This window comes from Eulemur rufifrons, chromosome 28 (assembly GCF_041146395.1).
Source record: "Eulemur rufifrons isolate Redbay chromosome 28, OSU_ERuf_1, whole genome shotgun sequence".
NCBI classification, from domain to species: Eukaryota; Metazoa; Chordata; class Mammalia; order Primates; family Lemuridae; genus Eulemur; species Eulemur rufifrons.
The window spans coordinates 64,720,990-64,734,698 of record NC_091010.1 but is presented as its reverse complement, the minus strand read 5'-3'; the positions used below and the strand labels follow the sequence as shown (position 1 = coordinate 64,734,698).

Below are 13,709 nucleotides of genomic sequence, written 5' to 3'. Positions count from 1 at the left end.
ACTACAGTCAATTTTAAAACATTTTTGTTATGCCAAAAAAGAAACCCCATACCTGTGAGCCCTCAAAATTTTGAAGTACTTTTTCATTGCCTCTTTACTTTCAGTGTTGCAATATAAATTTCTGGGGGGTATTCATACTTCCAAACCTTTGAATCATTATTCCTCAATAAGGTTTTAGAATTACTCTACATCCCTTGTGCTAAAAGCTGAACGATGTTATGCCTTGCTGTAGCTGGCACTTCATGTGACCTTGGAATTTGGAAACTCGTATGTCTCAGCTCTGGGAAATTCTATTTATATTATCATTATTAATCTCAGTTCCATTTTTTTTCCTGCCTACTTTTTTGTTATTTGCATATTGAATCTCTTGTATTAATTTTTTCTTTCTGACTTGAAATGCTAGCCAATCCTCACCTAGTTACTTCCTGTTTATTCTTCACATCTCACCTTAAATACCACCCCTCCAGAAATGTCTCTCCCAACTAGCCCTGTACCAAACCAGCTCCCACCTTCCATTTCCAAGCACTGTATTTTTCTGTTGAATAACATCGCAATTGCAGTTCAATAATTAATTGTGTAGTTAACTAGGCAATCTCTGTCTTCCCCGCTAGACTATACACTCCTTGTGTGTAGGGGCTGGGTTTGCTTTGAGCTTCACTGTACGCCAGTGCCTAGCGCCCTCCCTCTACCTGGTAATGACAGTTATGTAGTACATGAGTAGACAAGTGCAGTGTCTATGCTAGCATGAGCAAGATTTGAGCAAAAGTTTGCACCGTCTCTAAAGAAAAGTTTTGGTAAGCAAGGGAACAGGTTAGCCTTGTCCAGGAGCTATCCAAAACATTTGAAAATAAATTGCCTTCAAATACATTGGAAAAACCAATTTCTGTTCATTGAACAGCTATTTGTGATATGTGTCTGTCAGGTAACTGAGCCTCATTTTGGAACACTACTTTAGCTGCCACCTTTTTTGTTGGTCACATATTTGTTCTGAATCCTTCCCGTTCTTTTAGAAAAATCAGTAGGAATATGTTGAAGAAGCCTGTATTGTCTGATATCCATTGTGGGATTTAAAATGTCATAAGACCTGAACATTCTGTGCCTTAGTTTTTTCACTGATAAATTGACAGTGACATTTGAGCAAATCAAATGGAGAATTACCACCTTATTATATGAATTATTTAGAATGGTGTTTCTCAACCTCAGCTCTCTTGGCATTTGGGTGGATAATTCTTCACTATGGGAGTCTGTCCTGTGAATTTTAGGATGTTTAGCAGCATCCTTGGCCTCTGCCTCCAGTTGAAGCACCCTACACATTGTCTTCAGACATTGCCAAATGCCCCCTGGGGGACAAAGTCACCCCCAGTTGAGACCCATTGCTGTGCATACAGACATGGTGTCTCTTCTCAGTCAAATGCAATATAGTACTTGCCCAGGGCCTTGCTGATATGTGGGGAAACTGACATTCCACAGTGCTGTGGGGACCTACTCCTGTGGTTGGTGGGATGGTCAGAAGAGCATACGGAGCCTTGGGCTGGAATCGGAAGAGTTTCCAGAAGTCTCCAGCGGCCAATAGTATACACTGTCGGTTCTCATTAGTCGGGCTCACTAGGATAAAAAATAGAATGTGCCTCTTCTAGGAATGTGGCTTCTAACATTATGTAGAAGGAGCCAGGTGTTTTGAGAAATACCGGGAAACTCTAGTTACGGTAAGTGGACCACGAAGTCAAACATCGGCTTGTCAGGTGGGAAGGGATTTCCTTAATGTTTATTTAAATTCTATATCCACTTTGGGAGAGAGAGTGGCGTTTGGCGGGGGGTGGGGTGACTTATTTTCTGTGGTTGTGGCATCCTGGCTAAGCCCTAAGTTTCACATTTATGGAATGGAATTAGGGAACTAATGTTTCATCCTGTTGGGACTGAGGTGGCAGGACAGGACTGGACCCTTGAGCCTGGGTCAGGAGAGAAAGGGCTCTGGAATGAGTCGTAAAGCCAGAGTCAGAGTCGGGTCTTGTGGTAGGCAGATGTCCTCCCATAAGGCATCCACATCCTAATGCCTGGAACCTGTGCATATGTCACCTTATGTGGCAAAAGGGACCTTTGCAGATTTGATTAAGGACCTTGCTGGAGAGGGGGTCCTGGATTATCCGGGTGAGCTAAATTAATCACGTGGGTTGAAAGGGCACACCTTTTTCTGCCTGTGGTCAGAGGAAACTGAGACTGCTCCAGCACCATCAGAGAGATGCAACGTTGCTGGCTTTGAAGGTAGATGAAGGTGGCCGCCAGCCAAGGATTGCGGGCAGCCTCTAGAAGCTGGAAAAGGCAGAGAAATGGATGCTCCCCTGGAGCCTCCAGAAGGGAACCAGCCCTGCTGGCACCTTGGCTTTAGCCCAGCGAGGGGTTAAAATAGTTTCCTTTTTTCTCTCCCTCTCCTTTTCTTTGGAGAACTTATTTTAATTTTTCTTTCTACCCCTCTGTTACTGTCTGTGCGCTCCTTTTGACAGAGGAGTTTCCTAAGTTTATCCCGCCTCTCTCGATTCGGTATCCACCTCTGCAGTCCGCTTTGTCGGATCCCGGTGGGACGGCATCAGCTGAAAAGCGGACAGCAAAGGAAAGCGCAGCTACAAGTCATTCGCAAATGATTGCAATGTGGGAAATAGGCTGCAGTTCTGGGAGAGGGTAATTTTCCAGCGCAAAGGGCGTGCGCTGTCACTGAGGTGCTGTTCAGAAGTCGTGCTTCAGTGCACCTACGTCTGCAGTCGTAGGCTCACACCGGTGACTCTCAGAGGAGTGTGGTGTTTGAGAGAGTCTGGCCTCCAGCAGGTGTTCGGACGAAGCCCTTGGGGAGGAGGTGTGAGATGAGGGTTTGTCTCCAAGCATGTATAAAAGCACCTAAGAATAATTTTCTTGACAAGGCAGTGAGATGAACCAGAATGAGTAGATCCAGCTGCTCTTTCTGAGTAGACTTTACTGGGCGGTGCTGATTCCAGCTGAAAAGCCGAAACCTGGTTGGGGTAGATCCCCCTCCTGAGGCCGAGCAGACTCCACAGCAGGAAGAGGATTCCAAATGTTTCAACGGGCAGACTTTTCTAAAAGACTAGTAAATTGGTGCTTAGTTCCAATATTTAAAAAATTGAAAGGTGGGAGAGGGTAACTCAGGAAGACTTTTCTATGTGGCTTAACAATTAGTATTATAAAAAATCAAGGCAGAGAGAAAAATGTATTTTCCCCACGAAGGCTGTTTTTTCTTTGCCAGGCTTATCCGATTGATCGCCACTGTGGGAAGTCGCATCAGGGCTGTTTTACCCCCACAGCTTCTGTGCCGTGGACATGATGGCCGGGCTTGGCTTCGGGTCCAGCCGTCACTGGCTTCTTCCTGGGGTGGGGAGTGTCTTCGTGGCTGTGACAGACAAGCAGAAAACCAATGTCTCTTAGTGACGCAAGATGTTATTTTTGTGGTTGGGGAGATCTAGTCTGTTGCATTCCCAAATAAGTTTCCTAGCTGAAATTTCTAGACCAATTTTCAACCTTCACTCAGACTATTTTTCCACAGGGGACTCCATTAAGCAGCTAATGGTGCGATGTGACTTCTGAACACATAAATAAGTATTTGTGTACCTTTGTGTGTGTGCTTCCTAGGGGCTAGGTATTGTCCTAAGTGCTTAAGAGGCATTAAACCACTTGAGGCTCACATCAGTTCTGTCAGTCTGGTTCTTCTGTGATTCCCATCTTATGGATGAATGACTAGTGGAGTGGATGGGTCAGTTACTCGGCCAAGGTCACACAGTGGGTGCGTGTCCCAGAGCCAGGGTCTCACCCAGTGCTGTCGGTGTTTGCTGCCTGCTCTCCTCGACGCTGTACCTCTACATGGAAAAGGTAAACATGTTAAAGCGTGTAGTCCCAATGATGTTTTATTTTCTCGTAGGAGTGACTGGGTGACATCCTACAAGGTCATGGTGAGCAATGACAGCCATACCTGGGTCACTGTTAAGAATGGATCTGGAGACATGGTGAGTCTCTTCTTCCCTCTGACCGTGCCCTTGGTGCCTGGCTGTGCGAGACTCTGCAAAGGGAGGCGATGTGTGACCTGTCCCTTGGAGGTTTGCTGATTCCGTGTGGACTCAAACCTCCCATGAGAGTCTGATGGATGGCCACCCCCTTCCCATCCCCTGGAGCTCAGTGGCAAGTGGCTCACATTTAGAGCTAATGTAAAATTCAGCCTGTACTTACTCCAATCACAGAGCTGCTGGGATGCAGCCCCTTACATCATTCGCAAGCTGGCCCTGGGAGATACGTGCATCGGGCCAGTGCGGCCCCTGCAGCTATGCTTAATAGTTTCCTAACTTGCTTTAATGACCTTGATCTTTTAGCTGCATGATTGGCTCCAGCTTAATCAGTTCTGATCCTGTCACTTTCTTCCTCAGATGCTCAAATGCATGTTCCTAGTGTGGCATCCAATGTCTTACACATCTGACTATATGTACAGCCTGCCTTGTCACCCTTCATCCTCATTCTTACCCTGCGTGCACAGTCCTGGGGGCCAAAGCGAGCCAGCTGCCCCTCTGCCTGTGAATCCTGTCTCTGGGCTCCTGCAACCATTGCTGTCACTTTCCCCTAGAATCCCTGTCATCCCGACAGATCCGAATAGTTTTCTCTCAATGCCAGTTCAAACAGCACCTCTTCCCCAGCGCTTAGCCTGGTCCCCTCCTCCTGGAATGTCAGAGCTCTCTGGCTGTCCCTTTGCCACGACATGAACAGATTTCTCCTGCAACATAGAATTACCACAGGCTCCTTCCCCTACCGCATGCACCAGCTAGACAGAGGCTTCCTGCGGGCAGGGCCAGGCTGATCCATTCTTCTTTTCTCCTCAGTGCCCAACACAGGGTAGGTTCCCTCAATACGGTCTTGTTGAAGTGGACCACTGCCTCTTTGATCCCTTGATCAAGCTCTGAAACTCTCCTTTTCCCTCCTTGGGCATAAATAGATATTTGAAGGAAACACCGAGAAGGAGATCCCCGTCCTCAACGAGCTGCCGGTCCCCATGGTGGCCCGCTACATCCGCATCAACCCGCGGTCCTGGTTTGACAACGGGAGCATCTGTATGAGGATGGAGATCCTCGGCTGCCCGCTGCCAGGTGAGTCTGTCCTCCTGTGTTCCCTGCAGGGCAGGAGGCAGGGGCCCAGCCACGGCGAGTGAAAGCAAACCGAGCCGTAGTTTTCTCATGTAAAAAAAAATACGTGTCTATTGTAGAATATTTAGAAAACATAGGTGAGCCAAAGAGAAAATAAAGAAACACATTTCTCCTACTCCCACTCGAAAGCGCTGTGACGTTTGGGGTATTGAAGTCCCTCGCCAGGTGCAGTGCTGCCTACTGCAATTTCGAGGTGGTGCAGACCACTCAGAAGTGAGCAAAGAAGAATTGTGCAAATACCCAGGGGACACATTTATTTGTTGCTGGCAGATCCCATTACACTGGGCAGCCGCAGTGGGGCAGGAGGAGATAGAAGTTCATTTTAAAGTTGACCGTTTTACATGGTCTTTTTTCAAATTTAAATAGCTCTGCTTGGATGCCTTTGCCTTTGGGTAAATGCTCGCTCTATTAGATTGCATTCTCGTGCCCTGTTTTCACGTGATGGCATTTGGGTGTAACCTCAAGGGGGCTTACGGAAAGGGGCTTGAATCCACGTGTGCCATCCGGGTCCTTGGCACTGTCTGCTCAGGGCAGGCTGACCTGGTCGGGCTCGTGGCTGGGTCCGTGTGGCCTGTCAGGAGTCATGGGCTCGTGGCCATACGGAGCCTGTAGGCACAGCTCTTCATCCTGACCAGACGTCTCTGGCCCCGAAACCACCCCTGCAGCAGCTCACTGGGGCCCGCAGGGACTTTCACACTCCTGTCCACCCAGAGCGAGGCCATGGGGACACGGAGCACAGCTGTGGCTCTTGCCTCGCACACTCTCACCTCCAGTGTGGCCCTTCTGCTATGCCCAGGGTGCAGTGTGGCCTGGCCCCCTGGGCCTCCCAGCACCTCCTGGGGGCAGGGGACCAGCTCTGCTGCTATTTCTGTAGTTACTCCCCCTCCACTGTGTTTTTGAATCATATTAAAAGTCTTTTTATTGTTTTTTTCTCAATCCTGTGCTATTCATGATCTTGCTTTGCCAAGCATGGCTTTTTAGAATACAAACCTTGTATTGGTGAGAAAGACGGCCCTATCTCCCTACCTGCCTGCCTTCACTCCAGATGGATTTTTGTTTTTTATCTGTTTGTACTTAGTAGATTGTGAATTTTTTTTCATGTCATTAAAACCATTAGAGACCATCTGTCCCATGGATGCCTTCTAGCCTAGTCCGTGGACAAAATCTCACGATTTCAATCTGCCTCATACAGTTGGAAATTCAGTTGTTTGCAATATTTTGATTCTGGAAACAACCTCACAATGAACATCCTTATCTCTCTGTCATTGTTCGTGTGTGTGTCCACGGTTATTTCCTGAAATTAGCTGATGACAGGTAGGGTTGCTGGTGCGAAGAATGTGCACAATTTCAAGGCTGATTTAGAGAGTGTCGAAGCCCTGCCTGGTTTGGGATTTGCCTCTTTCTGTGGCTGGTTAGTGCTGGAACTGCAGACACAGGCCCAGCCCCTGTTCCCCTGGGCCGGCTGGGCTCTCCCAGCACAAGGCGTCTGTGGGCAGGGAGGGCTCGCGGCTCTGGCCGTCTTTGTGACAGGCCAAGAGTCTTGCTCTCCCGTTCTGCTCAGCACAGCCTGGGTCTGCTGGCTTTAAAAAGTAAGGTCATGGTTTTTCTCTGCGGGCAGGAATTCATCTGTTGTTGGTAAAGGGCAAAGGGCAGCCTGGGAGAGTCTCATGAAATAAATATTTCCCTGTGAAGTTATTCTGGGTGGGCGTGTGTTTGAAGATAGGTCCTGGAGGTCCTTTAAACTCTCACAAAGGCAGAGTTACACTGTGCAATCTGAATTCAAGTATGGACTCACAATGGTTCTATTTTCCACCCCCAGATATTTAGGGCCATTTTTCTTCTACAAGTGACTTAGCAGTCTGCTCTGAGGGGAGCTGGCTGTTCGCGCGTGCCACCTGGTGGGGGTCATGTCCAAGGACCAGGGTGGCACAGGGGCCCCAAATGAGCCTTCCTCATTGTCCTGGTGCCAGTGAGATTCCTTTGTAAAAGGAAATGAGGCCACAGCCAGGGATGGCCCAGCCGGCTCAGCTGCCCAAAGCCATTGTCGTTGTGGTCTGAATGCAGCCACCCAGAGAGCTCTTCCTGGAACTCTTCTTTACGAAAAATCCATTTCCCTTTCCGCGTCTCGGCCCCTCCACCCCTATCCTTTCCTGGGAACTCTCTCGTGGGGGCGAGGAGGGTGCTGGTGCTTTTTTAGACTTCACAAATAGTGTTTCCAAAAGTTTTTTAGCTGGAAAGTGAATTACCATATACCGTGATCTAGTAATAGGACTTTTAAAGCTCATAAATAAAAGAAAATGGGCATTTGTTGTTGAGTGGGCACAGAGTTTGAGTTTTACAGGATTAAAGAGTTCTGGAGATGGGTGTTGGTGACGGTCACTTGGCACCGTGACTGTGCGTAGCACTACTGATCTAGGCACTTAAAAATGGCTAAGATGGTAAATTTTATGTGGGTGTATTTTACCACAATTAAAAATGAAAATAACTTTATTGCTATTAATTTAAAAAAGTAAAAAAATAAATTCAAGTCCTTTTCCCCAAGTTTGAATGGACTTGTCCATTTTGGACTAAATATATATGCTTCTCAGAACCCAAGGAGAGCTTCTGAAGGTGAAGTGTTAATAATGAAGAATTCAGGTTGAGACTTATGCCAGCTGACTTCACGATCAGGGCCTTGGTATTCGGGGATTTTGCCCCACTCCCAGAGAAAAGTGATTGAGAAATAATTGGAGGCGTTTAGCTGGGCCAGTGGCTTTTCCTTTGTGGTCTGGACAGAAGGCCAGGTCTCCCTCCCACATCATTTCCTTTTCCATGACAGTATTTTGTTTCTAATAGCATGACTGGAAGAACTTTTGTGAATATTAAAAATTGCATTTTCGGTGTTTGGGGATAAATGTGATTTTTAACTTGTGCAAGTGGACTCCATTCTCAAGGGCGAGGCCTGTCTTTAAGTGAGCCCCGGCCAGTTTGGGTCAGTTGATGGCGTGTGCCATGTGAGTGCGGTACTATTACCCAGTGCTTCTTAAACTTCTGGGCCTGCGGAGTCAGCTGGGTCATGATGAGTGTGGACTCTGGTTCTGCAGATACAGTGTATCTAGCAAGCTGCTAGTGATGCTGGTCGGGGGACCACATTTGGTGGCCTGGAGCAGGCCTTGCTGGTCCTATTCCTCAATAAGCAAGTGCTCACCCTCCATTGCCGTCTACCACGCTGCCACTGCCTCTGGAATGGCCCTCAGAGCCACTGGGGTCAAACAGACGGCTGGGTGGCCCCTCATTTCCCACATGGTCCGTAGGGTAGTAGGTTGGCCTTCTAAAGCACCGTGTTTTCACTACGTTGGAGCTTGCGCTGAGCTGGCCTCCAGCAGGAACTAAAGCATGCATTTCCAGGGAGGAAAGGTGAGACAGGAATTTAGACCGCATGGGCTGGCTAAGTATACATATTCAACAGGTTACAGGAAGAACTATTGTGGTTTAAGATTTGTAATTTGGAAAGGAGAGCTTTATTTCTCATAAAGGGTTGCAGCCTGCAGGTGACTTCTTATAGGCTGGGTAGCATAGCCTCGGGCAGAAACCAAGAGCAAGCACTTCTTCAGGGGAGGGGTAAAGGGAACAGGAATTTATGCCAAGTGGGTGGCTGAATATGCATATTTAATAAGCTATAGGAGGAGTCATGAATATTTATGAAAGGAGAAACATATGCATGTGCAACTGAGTTTCATGTCGCTTCATAGGACCCATATTCAATAAATGGCCATGATAGCAGGATCTCAGTGGGGAGTCTCCAGCCCTGTGACATCAAAAGTAAAGCAGAGGCCATGAATTCCCTCTGCGCAGCCTCTGAGGCCCAAGCCACTCTGTGGTTGGTGGTCTCTTATCAGGAAGGAATGCCGGTTAGTTGTGTTGAAACCACAAGAGGGAAGCGCAGCTTTAGGTGGCCAGGAGAAATCAGCGGCGGAGCCCTTTCCAAAGGGCTGGTTTCTGCTTAATCTTTAGGGAAGAAAGCTGAATGGCTCTTAGCAGGGGAGGGGGTATAAGAAGGTGTGTCTGACCTCCTTTCCTGTTATGGCTGGAATTTCAGTTTATAAAGTTTCTCTGGGATCCCCTTGGCCAAGAAAGGGTCCGTCCGTTCAGTCGGTTGGGGGGCTCGGGATTTTATTTTTATATCTCACTGTGAATATTCACAAAGGGGGAGCGTGCATGTGTAGTGAGCAAACATGCATGTTACACAGGTCCCATGTTCACTTTGGGGTGGAGACTTAACATTTAAATGCATTAAAATTAGGCTGTATTTGTCAAGAGGTGAGATGGTGGAGGCTGAGGCATCCTGTGCGCAGAACCAGTCCGTGGTCAGTGGTCTCTTATCAGGAAGGAACGCTGGTCAGCCGTGTGCATCAGCAGTGGAACGAGTCTTTTGAAAGGGCCAGTTGCTGCTTAACTCTTAGGAAAGATCCTAATGGTGATTAGTGAGGGAGGGGGTATAAAAGGCCACATCTGACCTCCTGTCCAGTCATGGCTGGGAACTCAGTTTGTAAGACTTCTCTGGAATTGCCTTGGCCCACAGGGATCTGTTCAGTTGGTTGGGGGGCTTAGGATTTTATTTTTGTTTCTCAGAGGCAATGTTAGAAGCTAGAGATTGAGCTGTGCTGTCCCTGCCTTTCCCACACGAATCAGGCCCCTAACAGAGACGCCGCAAGTAATAGAATAATGAGCGTGAATTCAAACCCGTATTTCTGTCCCTAGATCCTAACAACTACTATCACCGACGGAATGAAATGACCACCACCGATGACCTGGATTTTAAGCACCACAACTATAAGGAAATGCGCCAGGTAAGACCCAGACCACAAAGTCTCATGCCAGGAATTTTTCAAAAGAGCAACATACCATGTGCCCGTAACATTTAATTTTTCCAGAAATTAGGATGATGTGTCAGAGACAGGGAACTGAATGATTGTTTGGTTTGCTGAAAACACACTCAATGCTTGTCCTTTCAAGGTCGGGGTTCGGGTTGCCAGAGCAAGGTTTCCTCACTGGCAAATGATTAAAACACAATTTGAATCCAGGGTCTTCTCACTGACTCTAGTTCTTAGGAATGACAGCATGTTTGAGTGCTAGCACTGATTTAAGGATGTTGGTCATAGGTGGAGTCAAAGATGAAAAAGGATGGAGAATAATAATAGTATTAATAGCGGGAAGTGTTTGCGTAGGATCAAATGCTGTGCTCAGCAGTTTACATACATGAACGTGTTTAACCCTCTAACAACCCTAGGATGGTTGGGACTGTTGTTAGTTACTTACGGATGGGGAAACTGAGTCACCAAGTGACTATAACACTACCCCTTGTTATTCAGATGCTCAGAGTTTCAATCTTGGCTGCATATTAGAATCACCTGGGTGAATTTGCAGGCCTCCCTGTCACTGAGCCCTGGCTCAGGCCAACTAAAGCAGAATCCTTCAGAGAAAAGGGCCCGGGACCCACATTTCAAAGCACTCTCTTGGCATTGCCGCGGTCTAGCCCGGCTTCAGAACTCCTGTTGATACCTTTAGTAGCTCTTAGTACTGTTAGAAAGAAAAGGCACTCCCACATGAGAGTTTTCCCAGATTTCATCACAGAAACATGGCAATTCTGAGCTTTTAACAGCATTTGCTTACTGGATGCAGAAAGGGGAAGACATCACATGTCTATAGGACAAGCTAAAAGGCAGTCCCTATGCCGAGTGCGTCGTCTATGAAATCCTGCTCCGCGTCCACCCCAGCAGGTACTAGACAGCGTGCGGAGGTGCTGGCCAACGAGGAACCCTCAGCTGAGACTCTGAAGAGGCAGAACCAGCAGAGACGTCCTCGTGAATCCACTCACAGAGCGAACACTCGCCAAGGGCAGTGAACACGGCGCACGGGGAGGGCTCGCAGGTGCCGAGGGCAGGAACCCGCCGTCCAGGACAAATGTGAGAGAGGGTTCTGAGGTCGGCACAGCCAGGCTGAGCCTCAAGCCCACGGAATGAACAAGCCTGTTCATCTTGGTGAAATTTAACTTGAGATACTCACACACAGCTTCCAGACACCTGTCAGCACAGACTTAGAGGTGGGATGTGCTAAAGAAATCTTCTCGCTGTCTTGCTCTTCAGAAATCAAGATGACGTGTTTGGACTTGGGGCCTGTGAGTCATCCTTGCCGCTCCACAGTCTCGGCGTTTGTGTGGCTCCGCTCGCTGTTCCACCTTACATGGTGGATTAACTGCTTTGCTCACTGGACGTCTCAGGATATCTTTTAGAGCCCAGAAACAAAACCAACATCAACTCGGTGCAATTAATGTCAAAAGCAATAAATCTGAATGCATTTAAAATGAGCAAACTGCACAAAGAGAGTCTGGGTAAAGGGTAACTTTGCAAAGTTGTCCTGTGTGGAGAGTTGGGGCTCTTTTCTCACAAGCAGAGCTGGTGGGCAGTGCTTCATTTCACTAGGCAACTCTGATCCCTATCAGGGCTAAGAGGAACTTTTGGATTGTCAATGCAGCCCCCTCGGGTGACACTGGGGGACACCTCTGAGGTCCCACAGCTCAGCAGCACTCAGCTGGAAGCTGTCCAGGGGAGCACCCATCAATCCTGAAGAGTGTTCGAGCCAGAAATGGTTTGCCATTTGGATTCCTGTCTCCTACGGATGGGAAGGAAGACAGCATTTTTAGTAATTTGCCCATATGGAGTCTGCTTGGTTACTGTAGAAATCTTTCCACCTAGGAAAAAATGGTTCGTTTTTCCCACTATGGAAAGAGACATTGATAACAAACCAAAGAAAGAAATAGGAGCAGGAAGCGAGAAGAAACAATAGAAAGGGTTGCATTCATTGGCTAGGCAGTGATGAACCGCCTGGCTCGGTGTTTGCAGAGCTAGTCATTGATCTGAACGCAAGACAGCGGATCACCTGCCGATCAGGGTTTGCTGAGGTCAGTGCTGGTGGCTGAGAATGACTGTGCACCAGCAGGGACTAGCGCACGGGGCCTTGGAGGAGATGGCGAGTGTGCTGTGGCCATCTTTCACAGTGGTCACGGTGAGTGGCAGACAAAATGGGCAGCAGAGACGTGCCAGTTCTCATTGCCTGAGTGCACCTTCATAGACAGGTAGGGGAGTGGGAAGAGCCCTAAGAATCCAAAGGCTCCACCTGCTACCAGCTGGGTGACCCATGGCAAATTATTCAGCGCCTCCCTGAGCCTCAGTCTCCATACCTGTAGAATGGAGACAGCCAGCTGCCTTATCTCCTTCCTGGCTGTCATGGTGGTGAGAGTCAGTAGAGAAACAGAACGTCTTCTTACTGCTCTTGTTAACATTATTAGTGACATTGTTACTGTGAGTCTGTTGTTAAAATGTGGTGCCACTCATACGGGGCCCCACGCCAGCCCTGCAGTGTTTATCCTCGTGGTGATGGCTACAGAAGCAACGTTTGTCTTACATGTTCTTTCTCCATTTATGGTGGGTTTCTCTTTGGGCCTCTTGTGATGTGAACCAGAGTCCTGTGTAGCCAGCTTTCTCTCCCCTAAATATTGTGACACTAAGTGAGTTATCATAAAGGGAAGCACATTTCCCCCAGAAGGAGCGAGAGAATTAGACCCTGAATTCCCAACCAAGGCTGCCCGTTCACCCCCTTGTAGGTGCGTCATAAAAGCCAAGCTATGGTAGCAATAAATCTTCCCGCCCTTTCAGAAATGCTCCTCGATGCCTGCTAAACCCGCTCTGCCCGCCATTACGGAGAGCCGTGTTGCAAAAGGCAAATGAAGCGTACGGCGGTAGAACTCCCCTGGATCATAAATTCTACATCATACCGATTTTCCAGTTCTAATAGATTTTAACCCCTCATAAAATTTGCAACAGATTTGTTTATTTACACTTTACAAGGCCACTTTATGGGTAATTCGCTACATGAGGAAGTTTTTGGAAGCTCGGTTAGAACACATTGGGGTCCACACTGTGCCGCGTGGGCCATGCCCTTCCTGGCCCCACCAGCTCAGCGGCAGCGTGTCCTTCAAAGGGATGGCGCCCTCCCTGGTAGGCAGCCACCCTCCGGCCACCCTGCTGGAATGTTCTCGCTCTCTGCTTCTGCAGCACCCGAGCTTCCCTCCTGCTCTTTAACACACAGTCATGAAGTTGTCCCAGGAACACGCCGGCCCCACCACGAGCCGGTGCCTGGCACGGAGCAGGCTCCTCAGCGAACACCGAGTGGATAAACATCTTCTTTCACTTGGGGCTTGCTGAACACGCCTACCCAGCCAGTCAAAGCCACTTGGCAGCTCACTCACAGGTAGTTGTTCCGCACATGAGGCAAGTCAACCCCCGGGGAGAGGCGTCCCTGGCCCTCCTCCCCGGGCAGCTTGTTCTCCTGTGACTGGCAGGGCCGTCCTCACCTCATTCGGCAGCTTGTCTCATTCTCGCAGACTGAAGCTGTCAGTCCGACTAGCTAAGTTTAAAGACAAAATTCAGAAAATAGCATGTATTTATTTCACTTCCTTGCTGAAACCTGCTTTTCCTGCCG

At 48.3% G+C, this 13,709-nt stretch overlaps 1 protein-coding gene across 1 annotated transcript in view; it reads left to right on the top strand.

The window, feature by feature from the left end:
* The window catches only part of CPXM2 (carboxypeptidase X, M14 family member 2), a 92,340-nt gene that overhangs the window by 56,495 nt on the left and 22,136 nt on the right, over positions 1–13,709 (top strand). Inside the window, exons 5-7 of the mRNA XM_069460256.1 lie at positions 3,923–4,007; positions 4,982–5,132; positions 9,930–10,018. Coding sequence (XP_069316357.1) covers positions 3,923–4,007; positions 4,982–5,132; positions 9,930–10,018 — 325 coding nt within the window. The remainder of the gene's footprint in view (positions 1–3,922; positions 4,008–4,981; positions 5,133–9,929; positions 10,019–13,709) is intronic.